General features: G+C 38.7%; 2 protein-coding genes across 2 annotated transcripts in view; one reads left to right on the top strand and one right to left on the bottom strand.

Annotated features, from left to right (window-relative positions):
* Window positions 1-23288, bottom strand: part of LOC100495401 — a 38944-nt gene that overhangs the window by 12769 nt on the left and 2887 nt on the right. The window lies entirely within an intron of this gene.
* On the top strand, window positions 177-22011 carry ldhd (lactate dehydrogenase D). Its single transcript, XM_002931678.5, has 11 exons — window positions 177-386; window positions 4239-4333; window positions 4938-5079; window positions 8390-8531; window positions 9803-9962; window positions 12155-12354; window positions 14413-14541; window positions 18056-18183; window positions 18814-18904; window positions 19975-20086; window positions 21097-22011. The coding sequence occupies exons 1-11, from the start codon at window positions 297-299 to the stop codon at window positions 21260-21262; spliced, it is 1455 nt and encodes a 484-aa protein (XP_002931724.3). The 5' UTR covers window positions 177-296; the 3' UTR covers window positions 21263-22011.

The raw sequence follows: 23288 nt of genomic DNA, 5'->3' as shown, positions 1-23288 counted from the left end.
ATTAAACATGAAGACAGAAGCAGAAGATTTCAGGGAAAGGGGGAGCAGCAGGTTATCTGGTTATCTTATTTGAGATGGAATAATGAGGTAAGGTGGGACCAGAAGGGGTGGTGCCATTTAAAGAACTTGCAAGTTGTTTTGTGGTGGCTGCTCCTAGTGACACACTTTTCTTCAGGCACTAAGCTGTTAACAGGCAGAAGTTACGCAATTAGTCATTGAACTGTGCCCCTATTCTATAGAAAGGCCTATAGTTACAGGCTGCAGACGACCAGAAGGGACACAGCTAAGGAGAAGCAATGTCTCTGCAGGCTGCAGCTCGTATAAAGCGGGGCTTGACTTACTGTGTGAATAGCTGGACTTGCAGGACCTACTGCATGAAGAAAGAGGTAGGGCCAGCTTGGCAAAGCAGTGCATGTTTAGATCTGTGACAGAAAACATCTGATAATGCAGAAGAAATGTTATGCACTTGTATTTTAGATGTAGAGAGGTGTATAACGTCACTATAATCTTTCAGGAAGAGATTACAAAATTTTTTATAGAAGAAACTATGGGTGGTTTATTGCAGTTTTATGTCTTTCACAAAGACATAAAACTGCTAAAGAATTTTCTTCAGTATCACTAATATACACATTATGGGGCATATTTATTATGCTGTGTAAAACAAATTTGCTAAAAAAACGGTGTATAAAGCTGTGCAAAATAAATGGAGAAGATTGCTGTCTGACCACCAGATTTTACGCCGTTATTTTACCTAAGTTCCGGTGGAAGACTAAACACATAAAAAATTGACACAGTTTTTACGCCGCTTTTTACATGGCAGCCTGGCGAGGTCAGCGTTTTTTACACAGCATGATAAATATGCCCCTAAAACTCTTTGCCAAAAAAGCCACCCTAATAACAGCATATAGGACATTTCAACAAAAGTCTCCCAGGAAATTACTAAGTGGGAACAACCCCCCCTGGACTTTATTAAATTGTATAGTAATTGCTTGCAAGAGTTAGATAGTTGCCTGGCAAGTAAGTATGCCTACACTTTTAGGGCACTGCCAAGTAAATGGGGGCCAGTTGAGCATTTTGACCGATGCCCACACAGCTACTAATTTATGCAGGGACACTGTCAAGCTTGTAGCCATTCAGGTCGGGTGCAAACTGTCTTAATCTAAATTGCCAGTATACTACATATGTTAAACAGCCGCAGATAATTTTCCAATATCACAATGCATATTGGTGCAGGTACCAGGGAGGCACAGGCAAATGGGAGCAGTTTATTCCTTGTTCTGCAAATGTTTAGGGTAAGAGGCTTAAAGGGGTTGTTCACCTTAAAATTAACTTTTAGTATGATGTAGAGATTGAGTCAATTTGCAATTGGTCTTCACTTTTTATTTTGAGTGTTTTTTTAACTATTTGGCTTTTTGTTTAATTGTATTCCAGTTTGGAATTTGAACAGCTATATGGTTGCTAGGTTCCAGTTTATACTAGCAACTATGTAGCAGTTTGAATGAGAGACTGGAATATGAACAGAGGAGAACCTGAATAGAAAGATAAGGAATAAAAAGTAGCAATAACAATACAACTGTAGCCTAATGGAGCAGCAGTTTTTCACTGGCAACCCCCATTTGAAAGCTGGAGAGAGTCAGAAGAAGAAGGCAAGTAATTAAAAAACTATAAGAAATAAAAAATGAATATCAATTAAAAAATATTGGCCATTCTATAACATAATAAAAGTTAAATTTAAGGTGAACCACCACTTTTAGAAGAAAAGGGAAAGTATGGCAGCAGAGGAAAAACAAAGCAGTTCTTATCTTTCTTTCTAATAGTAAGGGTTTTCCACATCTTTGGGCTACATTCAAGTCACCAGACTTGTACACATTGCACAATTCTATATATTAAATCTATAACACAGTTTTCATTTGATGAAGTAGACATGCACAATACAAAAAAATGCATAAAAATAAACTTTTTTCATTTCTGCAGCTAGTCTGAAAATATATTTAAGTGTAATTAATGAAATGATTCTATTAATTCAGCTGTGCTACACTTTATTACTATTGAATGTTCCTGGAGCTTCACTGCTCTCCATCCGTCTTTCGTACCTCCCAACTGTCCCAGTTTTTATGGGACAGTCCCAATTTTGACAGCTCAGCCCACAGTCCCGGATTCTTTCTGAAAAGTCCCTCATTTCCCTTTGATCTCCTGCACTGAACCTGCACTCAATGCTAAAAAGATACAATGTTTCTCAAACTTAATTTAAAAAGTAGCTTTTAGCAGAGAGCACAGAAAAGTTAACAAGCTACACCTGCACTTAGATACAATTTTAATTAATAAGCTAAACAAGCCTCTTGGGGGAACTGAGACTTGCAGCTTAAAGGGCAATTTCACCTTTTTCTTTTTAGCAAAACTGTAAAAACACATAAAACAAGACCTCAAAACCCTCAGAAATGTGTTTGAACTTTAAATAACCTGCCAAATTTTGTGGGGAGTGGTATTTAGGGAGTGTGGTTGCAAAAAAAATGGGCGTGGTCAACTATTTTCACTGCGCTTCGTGCGGCATTTCCTTTTATCCCTCTTTGCATTTTTCAAATGTTGGGAGGTATGCTTTGATTAAATGTAGTTTGCATGTCCATTTTTTTATACAAATTTACCTTTTACCTTACTTGGGGAGAGTTCCCCATTTCTCCATATGGGAGCAAAATTTCACTGCAGCGGCATGCCTCCCCAGGCCCGGGCCTTTGTGGCCTCGCCACAAATCTACTCTTTTTGGAAAGCTCTGTTAAATATTGGTATATTATTGGTAAGATTTGCTTTCATTGAGCTACAAGAGCACTAGTAAATCAGGTTAGGCTTGCACTCCATGTTCCAGTTTATCACACAGGTGTTCAGCAAGGTTGAAGTCAGACAGGGCTGGGACAAGGTATTTTGGCACACAAGATAAGTGCATCAATAAGTGCCCCCCTCTAGATTACAACTTACCACAGTCCCAGTTGAGATAACCTGCTACTGCTACCCTCCCCTTCCTGATTGCCCTAAAATTATCTATTGGTGCTCTTTGTGGCCCATGTTTACAAGTCTTGTATGCAGAAGTATATAGATCCATCTTTGTGTTTAATGCCCACTGAACACATAGCAGTATATATGCAGTGCCAATTTAATTTGTAATGGAAATTGTCACTGCTTTGGGGTCGGGGTTAAGTTTGGTGGGGAGATGGGGGAAGTTAGAGGAAAAGTAGCCAGGGTAAAAGGAGTTAATAAGTTAGTCACTGGGGGTTTAGAGAGACGGTGGTATTTGCAACAAGGAGTTAACAGTAAGATGTATCAGGACAGAGAAAATATGGGATACATATAGAGAGCAGATGAAGCAACTTTGTAATAAAAAAACTTTGCTGCTAATAAAAGGTTCACAAGGAGGTGGTGGGAGCATAGAGGATTGAAAGATACAAAGCAGATACCAACATAGCAGATTAATTTATCCAGCCATTTCTCTCTAGCTGAGCATGACTGCTAATAAAAATAAACTAATGAATACATGAAGCGATTATTATTAGTGATGAGCGAATCTGTCCTGTTCCGCTTCACTGAAAAATTCACAAAACTCTGCAAATTTTGTTGTCCGTTTTGTGAAAAAAACGCCAACGATGAACAGCGGAAATTTCCATTCCTTAGGAACCATTTCGCCCATCACTAATCATTATCTTTCCTTGTGTAGGAAATTGTGCCCCCAATCATTGTACCCTAGGTATCTTCCTCTTATGTGAATGGGAGCAGATCCACTTCTCTCAGCCTGAAAAAAACCCCATCTCAGAGCAGTGGAGCCAACACTCTATGTGCCCTCAGCCTTAGGATGGAGTGTAGGAAAAGTTTTTGTAAAGCCACACATTACACTTTTTGTAGTCGTTATTGATAAAAACCCTAGTTGTCATGTATCTAATCTGTTTATTAGAACCAGGTATACATTTGTATATTAAATTAGACAATTCCATAGCCCAAGTGCAAAAATATAAGTAAACAAAAAATCTTAAAGGTATAAGGAGGAACTGTTTAAAAAAACAAAAATCCTCACAAACCTTTATATTCCACACTGCTAAATAGGGGAACGCTTAGTATAACCCTTCAAGCTGCACATCTTAAAGGAACAGGAAGACTGTGCCTTTCAGGTACATTTTTCTATGTATTCTTATAGCATATTGTTTGAAAGTGTGCTTTATTGTAACTTGGCTTCTAACTTTAAAATATCATGTCAGATTATAGATGGCTTGAGAACAGTGGTGGGTGAGTCAAACATATCTACTGCAATGGCTGTGCGAGAGCAGCATGGAAGGGATGAATCAATGCACAGGTAATGGAGCAGCTAAAATTCTTACAGGCTTAAAGAAAATATATTAAATGTGTAGCGCACCCTTAGGTGTTAGCTTTAGACAGACTGGGAGTATGAAGGGCACTCCAAATTCCCTCCACAGGGGTAACTCACTTCAATTGATCCCTAGTACAGGCGATCCAATGGTGGTGTCTTGCTCCCTGGCACCCTATTGGCCCCTGAGCTCACCCACTCATGTCCCTAAATATCACTTGGGTTCTAACCCCTCTAAACTCCTCGGTGGAGTACATGGCTGCTCGGCTAACTTTCCCTATCTACCTTTCGCTCTTGTAGCGACTGTTCCTTAAAATGACTCAACTCTAACTGATTTTAATTAGTACGCAACCTGTACCCACATACCCATGAGGTGAGGTCCCAGGAAAGACCCTGAGCACTTGTGCTATACCTTTTATATTGGCGTCACCTACTGGGCATTTCTATAACTACAGGGGAAACTTACTTTTAACCTGCAATTTTTTTAAGAACTAAATATTATTCTACTGTATATTTGGCATAGTACTGAAAATTATTGAATGAGTTGTTAGAGCCCATGCTATGACTGATTATATCTTTCTTGATTTTGCAGTTGCAGACCTCCTGATGTGGTTGTTTGGCCCCAGAGTGTTGATCAGGTTAGCAAGATGGCTGAAATGTGTTACAGTAATAATGTGCCAATCATTCCATTTGGAACTGGAACAGGATTGGAGGGAGGAGTCAGCGCTGTAATGGTATGTAGATATTTTATTATGTTTGAAAGATTAGGTTGCTAAACTTTTAATTAGACACTGAACAGAGCGACTTATGACATGGATAATGAACAAAGAAAGTTAAAATCACTAGAGGGTGCCATATTATTAGGCACCTCCCTGCAATTCTACTTGCTTCTTACCCTGGTAAGCAACTAGCAAAAAAAAAAACACCAGCACAGGGTATGTCAGGTTTGGCCCCTATGTGCTGAGAAACCCAGGAAACACCCATTAATGGCTGGATAATGAGTGAAAGCCATAGTAAGGTGAAAGAATAGATTTAATAAGCAAAATAAGGGAAGTAAACAAAACAGATGAACGTGCAGACTAAGGGGCTGATTTACTAACCCACGAATCCGACCCGAATTGGAAAAGTTCCGACTTGAAAACGAACATTTTGCGACTTTTTCGTATGTTTTGCGATTTTTTCGGATTCTGTACGAATTTTTCGTTACCAATACGATTTTTGCGTAAAAACGCGAGTTTTTCGTATCCATTACGAAAGTTGCGTAAAAAGTTGCGCATTTTGCGTAGCGTTAAAACGCTACGAAAAATGCGCAACTTTTCGCGTAAGTTTTAACGCTACGAAAAATGCGCAACTTTTTACGCAACTTTCGTAATGGATACGAAAAACTCGCGTTTTTACGCAAAAATCGTATTGGTAACGAAAAATTCGTAAAGAATCCGAAAAAATCGCAAAACATACGAAAAAATCGCAAAGTACCGATCATTACGAAAAAAACGCAATCGGACTCCATTCGACCCGTTCGTGGGTAAGTAAATCAGCCCCTAAGTATCAGTAACAGGCTGGAAGGTCAGGGCTGGCAGAAGACTAGAAAGGACTGTAAGGCAGGCCGAAGTCGGTAGCAAGCAAGCAAGGCAGGAGGTCAAACCAGGGGATCCACAGAACATGGGTACCAGGTGAGGACAGGACAGCAGGAGCAAGGAACCAGACAGGAAACATGGAAACCAGGCAGGGAACACAGGAACCAGGCAGGGCACACAGGGAACCAAGGATCACAGGTTTCAAACAGCTTTATTGAAACCAAAATAATAAGAAAAACATATATAACATCTGATTCAAATAATAAAATTAAATAAAATCATGGAATACAGTTTTTGTAAAAGGATACAGATCACATCAAAATCTAAATATAAAAGTAAAACATTATTTTAATCTTTGTAACCATTCATCTTGACACCATAAAGGTTTATGTTTTGTTCCTCTATTTTTATTAATTAAAAAAATCTAAATTCATTGTGCTGAGGGCCATGGATATGCAATCATGCAATAAAATCACTTCAGAGTTATAATGCATCATATTTCCAAAGAGCTTCTTTGAAACAATTTATCATTTTTCATAAAATGAGTCTGTGATGCACTTTGCATGTGTCCATAAAAATTGACATTATAGTCCATATTCCTGAGTCCCCCTACCATCTTTAACTAAGGGTGATCTGTTTTCCACAGTTCCTGAGCATAAAATGTGGTGACAGTTTCAAAAGAAGTGTAAAACAGTCTCTTCCTGAGTGCAAGCAGTCCTGGGGCATTTAGGAAGTGCTACCACACCTCTTTTATATTGGAAAGCCCTGGTAGGGAGACATTCATGCACACAGGCCCAAGCCAAGTCTTTTGGTTAATAACGTGCTCTTGTGACACACTCTGGCCCACACACATCCAGTCTCTGTTTTAAAACCAACACAGATAGGTAACAGCAGTGTGGGTGTAAAAATAGGGCTCACCAGTATGCCATAGAGAAATTCAACTGCTCTCTATTTATTTCAATGGGATTTTTAAGAGTATTTACCAAAGGGTGAACTCTCACTAATATGCCTCCCAAAATCCCATAGAAAGTAATATAAGATGGCAGAATTTTGTTCTGGCAAACTATGATGAGCTTTATTTTCACACTGATAAATATGGCCCATAGATGGGGGGTTCTGAAAAATAAACTTAGGTACCAGTACCAGCCTTGGAGTTAAGCAAATACAATACAAGCTAAAGGTTTATTATTCCATAATATTTATGCACACCCAGTAATTTTTGCAAATTTCTGGTTCACAAAGGTAAAATAGCTCCACTGCTTAAAAGTCAAGGAAAGGCAGAAATGAATATGCATATGTTAAGGGTGATTTTTATGTATCGGGAGGCTAATTAAAGCATTTTCTGTAGGGATAGTATTCCAGGACCAGTTTTATGTAAAATAACTCGAAATCTATTGCAGGAGATCAGCACCAATTCCTGGTGTAATGTCTCCAGGTGCCAATTTCATCTGCATTTACGCTAGAACACTTTGGACAAGATTAAATTCCATGAGAAAATGTAATTTCATAGTTTATCACATGAAAACATACATGCCAGATTCAATTTTAGGAAAATACTAATTTAATTTCAGTTTTTTCCTATAGACTCTAATAGAGTTTTCAAGCGATATAAGTTTTTCTCATTGAATTGCATCTGGCTCTATAAGAAAAGCTGGATTTGAATTAGAAAATACGTTTTTTTCATCAAATTGAACCTGTCCCATTGTAGGATAAATAAAGTGCCAGTTCTGTGTATAATAATCCTGTTTTTGTAAGAAATTAGTTTGTTGGTTTAGGGTGGTCTTAAGGCCTCGTTAATATGGAGCTATATTTGCAGTACTTTTGTATGCCCTAATCTGCTTTTGACAAGTCTGTGTACAGAGTAGGGAGCAGCTCTGTGCTGTTCTTTACCATGTGGTTCAGGCAACCAAATGCTAAAATATTAGGGATACTGTCATGATTTTTATAGTGTACTTTTTATTTCTAAATTACTCTGTTAACATAACAAATAATTCACTTTCAGATAACCAATTGTCTCTGACCCTGGGAAGTGAAGAATATGGCTTGCCCCATGTGAAATTTCAAAATTAAATTTAAAAAAATCTGTTTCTGTTTTTGAAAAACAGATTTCAATGCAGGATTCTTCTGGAGAAGTTCTGTTAACTGATGTGTTTTAAAAAGACTTGTTTTCCAATGACAGTATTCCTTTAAGCATGTGTAGCATAGCTGGCAGTACACTTTCTAGAAGATAAAAGAATCAAATAGAAGGGTAGAAGAAAAGAGAAATGATACAAATATGATTTTCCATTTTTGATTATTTAAATAAATATCAATACCGAACTGTGTAGCTTAGCTATGCCTGTTTCCATTTGTCTAAATTCTTTCAGATTTTAAGAACAAAATAAGGTAAAAAGACAAAGACATAGAATGAATACCACTATACTAGTCTGTGATGTGCTTTATCTTATTTTCTTTGTTGTTTTTGTAGGGTGGGGTCTGTTTTAATATGACGAGAATGGACAGGATTCTGAATTTAAATGCTGAAGATTTTCATGTTACTGTAGAACCAGGAGTTACAAGAAAATCCCTTAATAATTATATAAGAGACAGTGGGCTCTGGTTTCCTGTTGGTAAGAGTATTATTAAAAAAAAAAACTTATTGTCACTGCTGGACTAATGACTTCATCACTAAAAGATCCTAACCTAATAAACACTTGCGAATACGAGCCCTAAGGTTCAAGAGTGGGGCAAAAACATTGCTTATGCAAATTCTTTTTATTCCCTCAATGGGTGAACATTAATTCAATCACAAATTACAGGTTGCTGAAGACCGGGATTTTACTCTGGATAACTGGGTGGCCATATACAGACTAGCATGCATAGCTGAAAATGCCCTGTTACCCACCAAGAAGGAACATAGATTACATTTTCAATGCAGGTGGAAAGCTTAGCCCAGACTGTCAGCAGCTTATTATTGACCGTATATGGGATTCTAACAACAGCCGGTACAATTGACATCTTACCAAATATCAGCCAGGTATCAATTGGGTAGATGTAAAAATTATGCCAGAAAAGGACTGTATCAACAGTCCTCACAAAAGAACTGATCTTATAGTGTAAGATCTAGCTTCACTTAGGTGAATTATTTTTGTAAGTTTTACTAATGTTGTTTTTAAAAATGTGTTGGCTGTATGTGTATTTTTGGTGCAAACAACAACAAAAAAAGTTAGTTTTTGTTTGTGTTTAATCAACTTTAAGACAATTAATAGCTCTTTTGGCAGGCAACAAAACACCTGAAATGTATTTATGTGCCATTTCCCAATGAGATATATTTACAAAGCTAGTAAAGGAATTCTAGAGATTTTGGGAAAGTATTTATTAACATTATAAGGTTAAAGGAGAAGGAAAGGCTAGTAAAGAGTTAATCTCAAGCTGCAGGCATACCTTCAGTTGTCTCAATAGTGCCCTTAAGTCTCCAGATATTTCTCCTGTTCTGGAAAGAACTGTGTAAAGAAAGTTCCCATAATACCTCACTCCTGCACAGACATGCAGACCAACTGAACATGCTCAGTTAGTAAGACTATGAGTCAGCTTCCTGCTGATTGGCTCAGATCCACATTCCTAAGGGGGGGAGTGAGTTCTTAGCATTCTTGAGGGAGGGTGGTACAGAAAAGTGCAGAGAACAGAAAGCTGTGTGTCTGTGGCACAGGAATTACAGACACAACTAATCTTTTTTCAGAGAAGTCAGTGCAGCGTTTCTGTGAGTGCTTATGGCTGTATTTACATAGACCTTTCTGATAAAGCTTACTTAGTTTTTACCTTTCTTTCTCCTTTAAAGAGAAAACTGTGATTTGGTGAAAACGTTTAAAAAAAATAAATCACTTTTTATTTCCCAACATAGACCCTGGTGCAGATGCCTCTCTTTGTGGAATGGCCGCTACAGGAGCTTCAGGCACCAACGCAGTACGTTATGGCACAATGCGAGAAAATGTGATCAACCTGGAAGTGGTCCTACCAGATGGAAGAATACTGAACACAGCAGGGAAAGACAGAAGATTTAGGTATTAGTACTGTGCAAATATATATAAAGAGAATATACTCTTTGTACTGTACTTTGTAACACTTACCAATCCTTATTTGTTAACATGAAGCTTTGCACCTCTGCAGAATTCTTTAGCAACCAATCAGACACCTCATTTCATTTGACAGATAAAATTAGTTGACAGATAATTGTGATTTGCTTTCTATAAATTATTTCAACTTTATTGGTAAACAATCCCTGTAAAAAGTATGAAAAAAGAGCCACAGCCACTAACAGAGACTGAAGAGATTTGCACCTTAGATGAAATTTTTTTATAAATATACAGTGGAGGAAATAATTATTTGACCCCTCACTGATTTTGTAAGTTTGTCCAATGACAAAGAAATGAAAAGTCTCAGAACAGTATCATTTCAAAGGTAGGTTTATTTTAACAGTGGCAGATAGCACATCAAAAGGAAAATCGAAAAAATAACTTTAAATAAAAGATAGCAACTGATTTGCATTTCATTGAGTGAAATAAGTTTTTGAACCCTCTAACAAAAAAAGACTTAATACTTAGTGGAAAAACCCTTGTTTGCAAGCACAGAGGTCAAACGTTTCTTGTAATTGATGACCAAGTTTGCGCACATTTTAGGAGGAATGTTGGTCCCACTCCTCTTTGCAGATCATCTCTAAATCCCTAAGGTTTCGAGGCTGTCTCTGTGCAACTTTGAGCTTGAGCTCCCTCCATAGGTTTTCTATTGGATTAAGGTCCAGAGACTGACTAGGCCACTCCATGACCTTAATGTGCTTCTTCTTGAGCCACTCCTTTGTTGCCTTTGCTGTATGTTTTGGGTCATTGTTGTGCTGGAACACCCATCCACGACCCATTTTCAGTTTCCTGGCAGAGGGAAGGAGGTTGTCGTTCAGGATTTCACGATACATGGCTCCGTCCATTTTCCCGTTAATGCGAATAAGTTGTCCTGTGCCCTTAGCAGAAAAACACCCCCAAAGCAAAATGTTTCCACCCCCATGCTTGACGGTGGGGACGGTGTTTTGGGGGTCATAGGCAGCATTTTTCTTCCTCCAAACACAGCGAGTTGAGTTAATGCCAAAGAGCTCTATTTTGGTCTCATCATACCACAGCACCTTCTCCCAGTCACTCACAGAATCATTCAGGTGTTCATTGGCAAACTTCAGACGGTCCTGCACATGTGCCTTCTTGAGCAGGGGGACCTTGCGAGCTCTGCAGGATTTTAATCCATTGCGGTGTAATGTGTTTCCAATGGTTTTCTTGGTGACTGTGGTCCCTGCTAATTTGAGGTCATTAACTAACTCCTCCCGTGTAGTTCTAGGATGCTTTTTCACCTTTCTCAGAATCATTGACACCCCACGAGGTGAGATCTTGCGTGGAGCCCCAGAGCGAGGTCGATTGATGGTCATTTTGTGCTCCTTCCATTTTCCAACAATCGCACCAACAGTTGTCACCTTCTCTCCCAGCTTCTTGCTAATGGTTTTGTAGCCCATTCCAGCCTTGTGCAGGTCTACAATTTTGTCTCTGACATCCTTGGACAGCTCTTTGGTCTTTCCCATGTTGGAGAGTTTGGAGTCTGCTTGATTGATTGATTCTGTGGACAGGTGTCTTTTATACAGGTGACTAGTTAAGACAGGTGTCCTTAATGAGGTTGACTAATTGAGTAGAAGTGTCTAACCACTCTGTGGGAGCCAGAACTCTTAATGGTTGGTAGGGGTTCAAAAACTTATTTCACTCAATGAAATGCAAATCAGTTGCTATCTTTTATTTAAAGTTATTTTTTCGATTTTCCTTTTGATGTGCTATCTGCCACTGTTAAAATAAACCTACCATTGAAATGATACTGTTCTGAGACTTTTCATTTCTTTGTCATTGGACAAACTTACAAAATCAGTGAGGGGTCAAATAATTATTTCCTCCACTGTATGTGCTATTATAGCAGTTGAAATGCAGAACACAGCATGCTGGGTTAGTGCAGAGCATACCTGCATTGAGCAGATTGCACATGCAGCTGTGTCCCTGTATTTTTGGTGTGTTATTTTAGGGGGCATTTATTTCTTAAAACTGTCAGAGGTGATTTAAGATTTTACTTTAAATTGGTAGAATGATTAGTAACTAAATAATACCTGTTTATTTATAGTTTGTTTTGTTCTTGCATTTTTTATTTTCTTTTTATTGAACTTATTATTACCCTGCAGGAAGACAGCTGCAGGGTACAACCTGACAAGCATGTTTGTAGGATCAGAAGGGACACTTGGTCTCATAACCAAAGCATCTTTGCGTCTCCATGGAATTCCTGAGGCAACGGTGGCTGCAGTGTGTGCCTTTCCCAGTGTCCAGGCTGCAGTGGATAGCACAGTACAGATCCTGCAATGTGGTGTTCCAATTGCTAGAATTGGTTAGTCTGCACCACCCTATATAATTGTGTTATGTGTTAGTATAACTTTGTTGGTGTTGTTTTATTCAAAGAATACAAGTTCTGTTTTAATCATGTACAAGATACAACTAAAATGACATCAGGATACATGAGGCACTAGAGCTGGGCGGTATGACCAAAAATTTATATCACGGTATTTTTCAAAATTATATCGGTGTCACGGTATTTGACGGTATTTTTTTTCCATGCATGATTAGGTGACCACCCCATTTCCTAATAAATTAGAGAATAATCACTGCAGTATTGAAAATCAGAGTCAGGCAAGCGAAGGATCGGCAACAGAAAGTCGTAAGGTAAATCAGGCAGGCTTAGTTTCCCAGGCAAGGCAGCAGACAACATAGCACAGGAGGAGGCGTTTGATAGCTTTAAATACCCCCCACGCATGCGCAGAACCGGCGCCGTCAGCGCGTCACCGTCAGCGCGCACCTGGACGCACGTTCGCAATGTCCCGCGGACAACGGGACGCACGCGTGCGCGCGCACGCGAGACCGGGCCGCATGGGTGAGTACCCTGACACCCCGGTATTGCGGTATCTGAAAAATGAATATAGTTTTAAAAAAAAACACCGGTATTCGGTATTAAACGGTATATTGCCCAGCCCTATGAGGCACCATCATTATCTATCATTATTTAGCAGTCTGTATAACTATTTGTAGGGTGCACAAAGAGAAGAGAGGTAGCACTAAGGTTTATTATGTGTGGGTAGAAAATAAAATTCAGAATTTTAAATGCTTAGAATCTGATGGTTGCCAAAAATAGTTTTTTTTTAAAGAAATAATCCAGCTATTTAAGTAGAAACTGATTATAATCCATGTCATTTCTGGCTTGGAGGCAAGTGTTGATGGCATAAAACCAATTGTAAAGCCAAACAAAGCCTTCCATAAGCTGTCAGTCCACAAAGAGGCTACCAAATAGCCAATTATAGCTCTTATTTGCTGCCCCAGAAACTGTTTTCATGCTTGTGTTGCTCCCCAACACTTTTTCTGTTTGACTGTGGCTCATGGGTATAAAAGGTTGGGGATCCCTGGCCTAGAGAATGAGATACTGTAAATCATGTGATGAAGCATACTTTTACGAAAACAAATATATATATATGTTTTACTCAAAACTACTATTTGTAATAACATAATTGTTGGATATTAATTACAAGAATTGTTTGGCGTAGATAAGAATTATTGGAGTTGATGAACTTATCCTTCATTATATTTCATTGATGATTGCTTCTGCTCATTCTAATACTAAGGACTTTTTATTATTCCTGACCTTTTCTCTTTCCCTTTTTATACAAAATGATATTTATGAATTGAAAAATTTTAACTGGGAGTAAAATTATGCAACAATTTGGCAAAAATTTAGAACATATTTTTAGGCACTGGTTTGAATCTTGACTAATACTTATGTGGCATTTCTAACTACTATTCAGATCTGGAAAGTGCTTAAAGGGGTTGTTCACCGTTGAGTTAACTTTTAGTTTGATGTAGAGAGTGATATTCTGAGATAATTTGCAATCGGTCTTCATTTTTTATTTATAGTTTTTTTAGTTATTTCATTTTCAGTTCAGGAGCTCTCCAGTTTGGAGTTGCAGCAGCTATTTAGTTGCTAGGGTCCAAGTTACCTTAACAACCAGGGAGGGGTTTGGATGGATGGTATATAAATAGGAGAGGGCCTGAATAGAAATGAAAGTTACAACAAGTAACAATAACAATAAAACTGTAGCCTCACAGAGCAATAGTTTTTTTGCTACCTTTATTATTAACATTTATTTATAAAGCACCAACATATTCTGTAGCACTGCAAAGAGTTGGAATAAGAAGGCAAATAAATAAATAAGACTGATTGAAAAGTTGTTTAGAATTGGCCATTCTATAACATAACAAAAGTTAACTTAAAGGTGAACCACCCCTTTAAAGAAGATATGAATTTCAAATTTGCCCATTCCTGTCATATATGTCATGGCTATATTTTTCTGAATCTGGTTATTAATTTTCAAAAATATTTATTTATTTATTTATTTTTTAGAGTTTTTAGATGATGTGATGATTGATGCCTGTAACAAATTTAATGGGCTAAACTATCCAGTGCTACCTACACTCTTCTTAGAATTCCACGGGACTGAGAATGGACTGAAGGAACAAGTACAACAAACAGGTACTGGATGGTTAAAGGCAATAATCCCTGTAAGCTGTGTGCTTGTGTGCACACACACAAACTTTGTGTGTGCATAATTGTAAATGTGGACACAAAAAATGCTCCCTCTAAGCTGTTGGCTGGTGCACATGCATATAACTTTTGAGGGCAGGGCACACAACAAATTGTGGTACACAGAAAGATATTTGTGTGAAAACATAAAAATTAGTATTTATTCTGACATGGGCACACAAATTTAAGTTTAAAATGTGTGCACAAAAGATTTTTTTTACACACAAAGCCAAGAAGGACGTTGGCACAAGAATACTGGGCACAAGTTATACATTTTACTTGCTCTAGTGCTCTATTATCAGGGGTGTTTTTTGTCCCTGGGCCCCCCTCGGATCCTTCAATGCCGCCCAAGGCACTTACCTTACATCACCGGAGGGGGTCCAGGGAGGGCCACGTTGCTACTGTAGAGAGCACTAGAAGAACCAAAGTTCAGTTTTAAAAAACGAAAACTCGTCTCTTAAAGTTACCAGGAGTGGCTTTTGAGGTTTTTGAGTTTCTTAACTCATCTCATCATAGCAGCGCCCCTGTCTATTATGATGTAGATTTTTTTTCTCATAAGCTCTTGGTCTATGCCACTGCAATGTTTATGTTGCAACACTTTGAGGCAGATTTATCAAAATATGAGATTGAAGTTTACCACAGAAAATCTTACCCAATTATTTTCATTTCTATGGGATTTTTAGAAGTGTAATTATCAATGGGTTGAAATTTAGAGTTCACCATTTGCTAAATACACTTCTAAAACTCCCATAGGATTAAACAGAAAGTGGGTGAGTTTTCATGTGGTGTTGCAACATAAAAACTGCAGTGGCATAACAGAGCCAGTAAAATCTATGTCACAATACAGCACTAGAGCCACTGCTGTACTAAAGTTGTTAAAAGGTAATACTTTTACAGATACAGATAAATGTAACTGGGCTTGTTTAACTCCACACTCAGGCACAGTCCAGTACTGCAATCTGTAGTATTCACTTACTGGGCTTGAGCTGATAAATTACCGTATATACTCGAGTATAAGCCGAGTTTTCCAGCACACAAAATGTGATTGAAAAGGAACCCTCGGCTTATACTCGAGGCAAGTATGAAAGCGTATTATCGTATCCCGCTCGCAACCCCCCTGTGCAAAGGCCGCTCACACCTCCACCCCCCCTGCAGCCCGCATTATCCCGTTTGCAACCCCCCCCCGTGCAAAGGCAGCCCGTAATACCTCGTTACAACCATCGGGCGCCTCTAGAGCATTCCCCCCTTTGCACGGGGGGGTGCGAGCGCGATAACACGGGCTCACTTTCGTACGGGCTGCATGGGGGGGTGCGAGCGGGATAACACGGGCTCACTTTCGTATGGGCTGCAGGGGGGCGGTGCGAGCGGGATAACACAGGCTCACTTTCGTACGGGCTGCACGGGGGGGGGTTCAAGCTGCCTTTGCACGGGGGGGTACGAGCAGGATAACACGGGTTCACTTTCGTACGGGCTGCAAGGGGGGGGTATTGCGAGCGGGATAACACAACAGGTACCTTTGGTCAGGGTGTGCTTGTGGTACAGACAGCTGCCATTGCAGGAGCCGGAATATCACTGTACTACATGCAAACTGTTCCTTTCTAATCACCCAGACCACTGATCACTCCTGGTGTAGGGGAGGGATTTTATAGAATTTTCAAAATTAAAATGATAACATGGTTGGCCGGTTGGACAAGTAATCCGGCACTGCCCTTACTACTCGGACACAAGCTAGTGTGCAGGTGTGTTAAAAGAAATGGATGCCTAGGCTTATACTCGAGTCTAAGAGTCTAAGAGTTTTCTTAGGTAAAATTAGGTACCTCGGCTTATATTCAGATTGGCTTATACTCGAGTATATACGGTAGTTAATTTACAGTACCTAGTAGACTGAGTGTCATTGTCACTACAGCTGCATAATTTTCTTTAAAGTGGTTATGACACCTAAAACAAGTCTACTCAATTTTACATTATATGAACCATTTCCATATTTGCTTCTAAGAATACTTTTATCAGGAGAATAGAAAAAAAAATGTATGGCACAATAACAGGTGACTGACTTGGTGGCTGGAGCATTCGATTATCCACTCCCAGGATGGATTTCTGAAAACTGCTAAAAAAGAAATTTTTGTAGGTTTAGTTAGTGCTCTATATTCCTATGGCTGCAAAATCTTTGAGTTTGGGATGCGGTAAGGCTTATGTCACATGTGGCAGTTACCTCACAACTGAAAAGTGCCAATCCACACTTTATTCAGTAAAAACTGACACTGCATGTACCGGTCAGTGCTCACATAAGCAGACTGGCATTTACTCCACTGGTAAGGAAAACACATGTAACATACACTATTCCATAAAGCAAGTCAAGCATTCTTCTCAAATAATAAAAATTGGCTACAATGCGCTGGCAAAATGAACTGCTTTCTTCTGGTATACTGCCATAAATCTGACTCTCACTGGAGCACTAGGTTTTATGTAGGCATAGTGAAACATTCCTGTTAAAGGAGAATGCAAGTCAAAATTTAAAAAGCATACTGCCCAATAGTCCTCCTATTTTTTAGTAAAAACGCCACACTTTTGGCTCACCTAATCAAATACCCGTGTTTCCCCGAAAATAAGACACTGTCTTATATTTTTTTAAGCTCCAAAATATGCACTAGGTCTAATTTTCAGGGGATGTCTTATTTTTCCATGAAGAGGAATACAGTACACATTTATTCCATCGTTTGGGCGAGATTTATTGCCCAGCCCTAGGTGGGTGTCTTATTTTTGGGGGGTGCCTTATTTTCCGAGGGGGGTGAAAAATCGGGGGGGGGTGCCTTACTTTTGGAGGATGTCCTATTTTCGGGGAAACAGGGTATTTACTCAGTCACACTTACTTCACATTTTCTAGAACAGGCAGCCATCTCTAAAAAGGTATTCTCCCTTCCTTTCCCTCCTTGCTTCATACAGCACGTGTTGCATTCCCTCCCCCCCTCCCCTCTGCCAGATCCGCTTCTGATTGGCTGGTGGGCATGTGTAGCTCAGAACAGGAGACAGGATCAAGTTACACACATGCTCAGAGAATAGGAAAGCTGCCGCTGGCAGCCTACAGGAAGGGGAGAGAGATTTCAGTGATGTCACTGGAGTCTTCACACTGCTGTAGGCTGCCAGCACCATATCTCAGAGAAGCAAGCAGGGATCTGGGAATTTAGATATGCAGAATGCCTTTAGACTTAATTTTAATTTATATTAACCTTTCATTGTCCTTTAAAACCTGGAACATGTCACTATCCCTTTGAAGGATTTTGAGGACAGTTAATGTTATGTATGGCTATATTTCAGTATAGTTTCTTTCACTGGTAATTATGGTATCTCTTTTGGTGTAGGGGTTATCTGTCACACCAGTAACAAAAAAATATAGTTTCCCAAACCAGCAGTTGATTAGACTGAGAGCACATTACACTTTAAATAATCATGTGTTTCCTTATAGAGGAAATTACCCAGATGAATGGAGGCTCGGATTTCACCTGGGCCAAAGATCAGGAAGAAAGAAACAAGCTTTGGACAGCCAGACATAATGCATGGTATGCTGCACTGGCCTTGCGCCCTGGATCCAGGGTAAGATTTGATCACAAAGTTTAAAGGCAAAACTGTTTTATCAGTTTCTTAGAAATGACGTAAGCAAAAAAATGCTAAAAAAGGAAATTCAGTACCTATATAGAGAATAAAATATCCCCGTTATATACAGGAAAAGAATAGCGAGCAAGGCACTCTCTTAACAAATAGCTCTATAACTTTTGCTATCCTAAATAATATCCAGTAGGAGGAAGAGTAATAAGCTTCTGAATGTGACGGTTCTGACCCAGCTTGGCTCCAATTTACTTGAGAAACATTTAAGGACTTGACTCAACAAAACATACAGGCCAAAAGTTAAATAGTAAACATTTTATCAAATAACGTACAAAAGGAACTCACTGTTCTGTGGCCTTGTGTCTTCATACAGTAGATGATGTACAATCTTATAACATAAGTACACAAACCCTCTAGCTGTAGCAGAATATCTGTTCCATGCTTCTTATTATAGCCATCAACCCTGCACAATTCCTAAAAGGGCCTTCCACCCAAAAACTGATTTTTTGCATAAATCTGAATTTTCTCTTATATGAGGTGTATTTATCATAGGCATTTTTTGTTTCAAATAATAAGTTTTGTCGTCATCATTTTTAAACATTCCTCATTATTTTTTAGGGCTATTCAACAGATGTGTGTGTCCCAATCTCCAAACTCCCTGAAATTATAGTGGAGACAAAGAAAGACTTAACAGAATCACATCTCACAGGTTGGAACTGATTTAAGGTTACCAGGTCACTGCTTTACAGGGAAAATTATAAAAATAATAAGGGCTGGGCTGCAAGCATACATTAGTGTTATTGAAGCTAATTTAGTGTGTTTTTCATATAGATGATTATGGAGGTTGCAAGTCATCCTTAAAAATGTGCATCTTATAACTGCTATGTTGCTTAATACAGGTATCGGACCCCTTATCCGGAAACCCATTATCCAGAAAGCTCTGAATTACGGAAAGCCTGTCTCCCATAGACTCCATTATAATCAAATAATTAGGATTTTTAAAATTGATTTCCTTTTTCTCTGTAATAATAAAACTGTACCTTGTATTTGATCTCAACTAAGATATAATTAATCCTTATTGGATGCAAAACAATCCTATTGGATTTAATTAATGTTTTATTGATTTTTTAGTAGACTTAAGGTATGAAGATCCAAATTACGGAAAGACCCCTTATCCAGAATACCCTTGGTCCCGAGCATTCTGGATAACGGGTCCTATACCTGTATTTCTTTTTATTATTAAATAATACTTACACCATATAGTTGACAGTTATGAAACATTGCACTAATATTGAATTGAGTAAATGTGTATTCAAGGTCAAGTATATCAACTCCAATAAGGGTTTTACACGGCAGCGTTTGAGTGTTTCTGTGCAGTGGGTTTTTTGTGTTCCACCACATGGGAAGGCATGAGTTAATAGACCCTGTTTTTCCCTATGGGGCTTGCACCAATAGAAATTTGAAGCACTAAAGCAGGTGAGATGCTGCATGTTGGATCTCACCTGCCATTGGCATTTTAGTACAGTCCCATCAGTACAGGACCCGTATCTGCTATGTAACGTGTACCTTTTCTCCAGTTTGAATGGCTGCCCCCTTGGCTAAACACCAGCTTTGTTTATCTAAACTATAGTAGGGTTTCTGAAGCAAACACACATCTTTTACCAGTGCAGGGCAATAGTACCTAATATATTGATTACTTTGATACACTTTAATTTTTTGGTGTTACTGTTCCTTTAACATGCTCCAAATGCTTATTCTGTTAGTAATTTATCTTTGCAGGTCCCATTGCTGGGCATGTAGGAGATGGAAACTTTCACTGTATTATGGTGATGAACTTGGCTGATAAGAATGAGGTTTCCAGAGTCAAAGAGTTCACAAACCGGCTTGCTAGGTAATGGATAAAATAAATATGTCTTGTAACTCCTTCAATTATTCGGATGATCTATAATTGTTAGAATCTGGTGCAATGAAGTTATAATCTTGTGGATGACTGGTGTGTGGTTCAGTTCTTCCAGAAGAGTACTGTTGGGTTTAATGGGTTGTTTACCTTTGTACCACATTCACAAATCTAACAGTTTACATTAATAGAACAATCTTTGCCATATATATAGATAGCAAAAAAAATGTGCAGCTGAAGAGATATTCACCTCAGAATCATCCCTCTGCTGATCCTTCACTTTTGCACAGACCCTGTGCTGGGGGGTGGGGTCAGTAACCCCAATAAACACTTGTCATGCTGAGAGCATTGCTGGTGGTTTAATAAGATTTGGACATTGAAGGTGAACATCCCCTTTAAGTGGAACATTAGGAATAAGACTATATTAGATAAGAACCAGTGGTCAGTAAAGTACTAAGGCGAATGTATGTCAAATTCAAATCAGTCATGGTACTAACAGAATCACTTTCCTTTATTTAGGCTTACCAATAACTCTATCCTTTACTGAAAGTAGCTCCATTTGAAAAACATTGATCAGTACTCTTGTTAGTACTGTCTGTGAATGAGTTGAATTTATTGTAAGGCATGGGCCTTCGGGTTGAAGGGGTCCCTGGAAGGAATAGGATGGGATGCTTTTAGTATCTAAAGGAACATTTTTATTTATTTTATAAATACTGGCATATGATTAAAGAAATGTGCCAGTGACAGCAGCTAAAGTTATGGTAATGCACAGATTCAGCCGTCATCCAGTTGGCTACTCAGAGCAGCCAAGATTTGACTCTTTGTAATGTACTGACTGAACACAGAAATACGATTAAGAAATAAAAGACCTTAGGTAAGCATAGCAGAATATGCTGGTCCTATTTTAAAAAAGAATAATAGTAACTAAAACAAGTACAAATATCTAATTTTTTTTTGCCTACCGAGAAAATATTTAACCAATACTGCTGCCTGTCTTTTTTTAGGAGAGCTTTGGCAATGAATGGCACTTGTACAGGAGAACATGGCATTGGTTTAGGAAAACGCAAATTATTAGAGGAAGAGGTTGGAGAAGTTGGCATTGAAACCATGAAGCAAATCAAAGCTACACTGGATCCCAAAAACCTTATGAACCCAGGGAAAGTTGTTTAAACAATTGATTCTTTTATTCTCCTTGTTTTTATTGTGAAAAAGCTGTCCGAAGACTGAATACTTTTTTGTGTCTGAGAGGACAGTATAATGAGCAATAGAGGCAAAAGTTTCAAGCTAACCACTGTAAACCGAAGAAAACTGTTCACTTACATATACTTTATATAGCAGGGTTAAAACTACATTTTTGGTGGAAATCTATGTAAAATCTTTGACAATTATTCCACAGTGCTCACGCAAATAATAGTGGGCCTGATTAAATTCTGCCTGAGCAGAATTACTGAAGGTTTGGGACCCCTTGTCAAATTTGGACTGCCACTAAACAACCATCGGCACCTTTAAGTTAGTGAGGATCTGAAAATAAAGCTAATTGATGCCTACAAAGAAGGGGAAGGCTTTAAAAATATTGTAAAACACTTCCAGCTTGCAGTTTCCACTGTCCGTAATGCCATCAAGAAATGAAAGGGGAGCTGTGGAAGTCAAGGCAAGATCTAAAAGACCTTTCATGCAGGTCAACAGGAGAAAGTCTTACCTGTGACCTTTACATTGTATTTACACTGCTTGTTGCGCCACTGATCTGGTTTATATCAAGCTTACAACACAAGCAATACAGAGTAATTATCATTTGTTTCTACTCATAACTGTTCTCTATTTTATATCTGGAAATGTTATTTTATGTATTTATTAAAGTGCGGAAGCACAAAGAAACCCTTTAATGTTAGTACCTTTAATAAATGGAATTATTTAAGCAACTGATTGCGTGGAAACTATTTTAACATATATAAATGAGTCTCCCTATGCTGCTTGTTCTGGTAATGCTATGCATACAAGGCATCACACTTTTAAGAAGACCAATATCATTCATATTTAGGATGTTTTATCTTATAGTACCATATGATTTGGGAGGTAAGGTGATTTAAAATGCGAGACTTCTCGTGATTTCAAAGATAGGGAAAAAATGGCAAACTTTAGCAAAACTATTAAATTACCGGATAACAATCAGTCATTGGGCTTGTGGAATAGGGAGCAGAGTTCGGGGACAATGTGGTTGGCATGGTCAGGCCGAATCAGGGGTTTCACCATGTGTGCCTGGGGCATTGATTTAAGCCTCATTCTACTTGTCAGGGTGCCCAGTTGAATGGTGAAATAAAAATGGGGGCCCCCTGGGGGGGAGGGCCCTAATAACATGGTAGTATGGGGCCTCAACTGCTAGTTGATCCAGAGGAAGGCAAAAAAAAAAACACCTGAAGCCTCTCTAATTTGGAAAAAATTCTTCCTGACTCCAAGATGGCAATCCGACCAGTCCCTGGATCAACTTGGATCTCCCGTAACCCTGTATTCCCTCAATTGCTAAAAAGTCATCCAAACCCCTTCTTGAAGCTATCTAATGCATCAGCCAGTACAACTGGTTCAGGGAGAGAATATTCCACAGCTTTACAGCTCTCACAGTAAAAAATCCTTTAAACACAAAAATGTAATGTGAACATAAGTGAACAGCCTCTTTAAAATTTTTCAATACCTGACATTCTTGCTGTCCAGAGTTTAATAGTAAGACTGCGGCATATGTGCCTTAAGCCTATGTGAGTCTGCATTCTTGATTAAATTTATGCTGAATAAGCTTTGTGCACATATGCTGTTTGCAGATTTTAATGTAACTGATGATGTGTCAGAGGAAAAATGGCCACCAGGTGAAAGCTGCTATTAGTTTTAGGAAAACAAGATGGTGTTGGCAAACAGAGGGGATATATGTAGCACAAATTATGCCATTTTGGTGGGGGAGACATGTCCAACTGATATACATTGTAGGAAAATGTAGGCTTTACCTACACGCTTATCCTTTAAGCATCACTTCTCCAATGTAAACAACTCAAACTTGACCAGTGATGACCTTACATCTACCGAGTTTAAATCTCATCTGCCACTTAGTTGCCCAGGTTGCTAGTTTGTCAAGATCCTGTTGCACATCCCGAATAGAATTGATTGGGCTGCAGAGTTATGTGTCATTTGCAAACACTGATACATTACTTAT

This window comes from Xenopus tropicalis, chromosome 4 (genome assembly GCF_000004195.4).
Source record: "Xenopus tropicalis strain Nigerian chromosome 4, UCB_Xtro_10.0, whole genome shotgun sequence".
NCBI classification, from domain to species: domain Eukaryota; kingdom Metazoa; phylum Chordata; class Amphibia; order Anura; family Pipidae; genus Xenopus; species Xenopus tropicalis.
The sequence above is the reverse complement of the archived record's forward strand: the minus strand, read 5'-3'. Positions and strand labels throughout refer to the sequence as shown.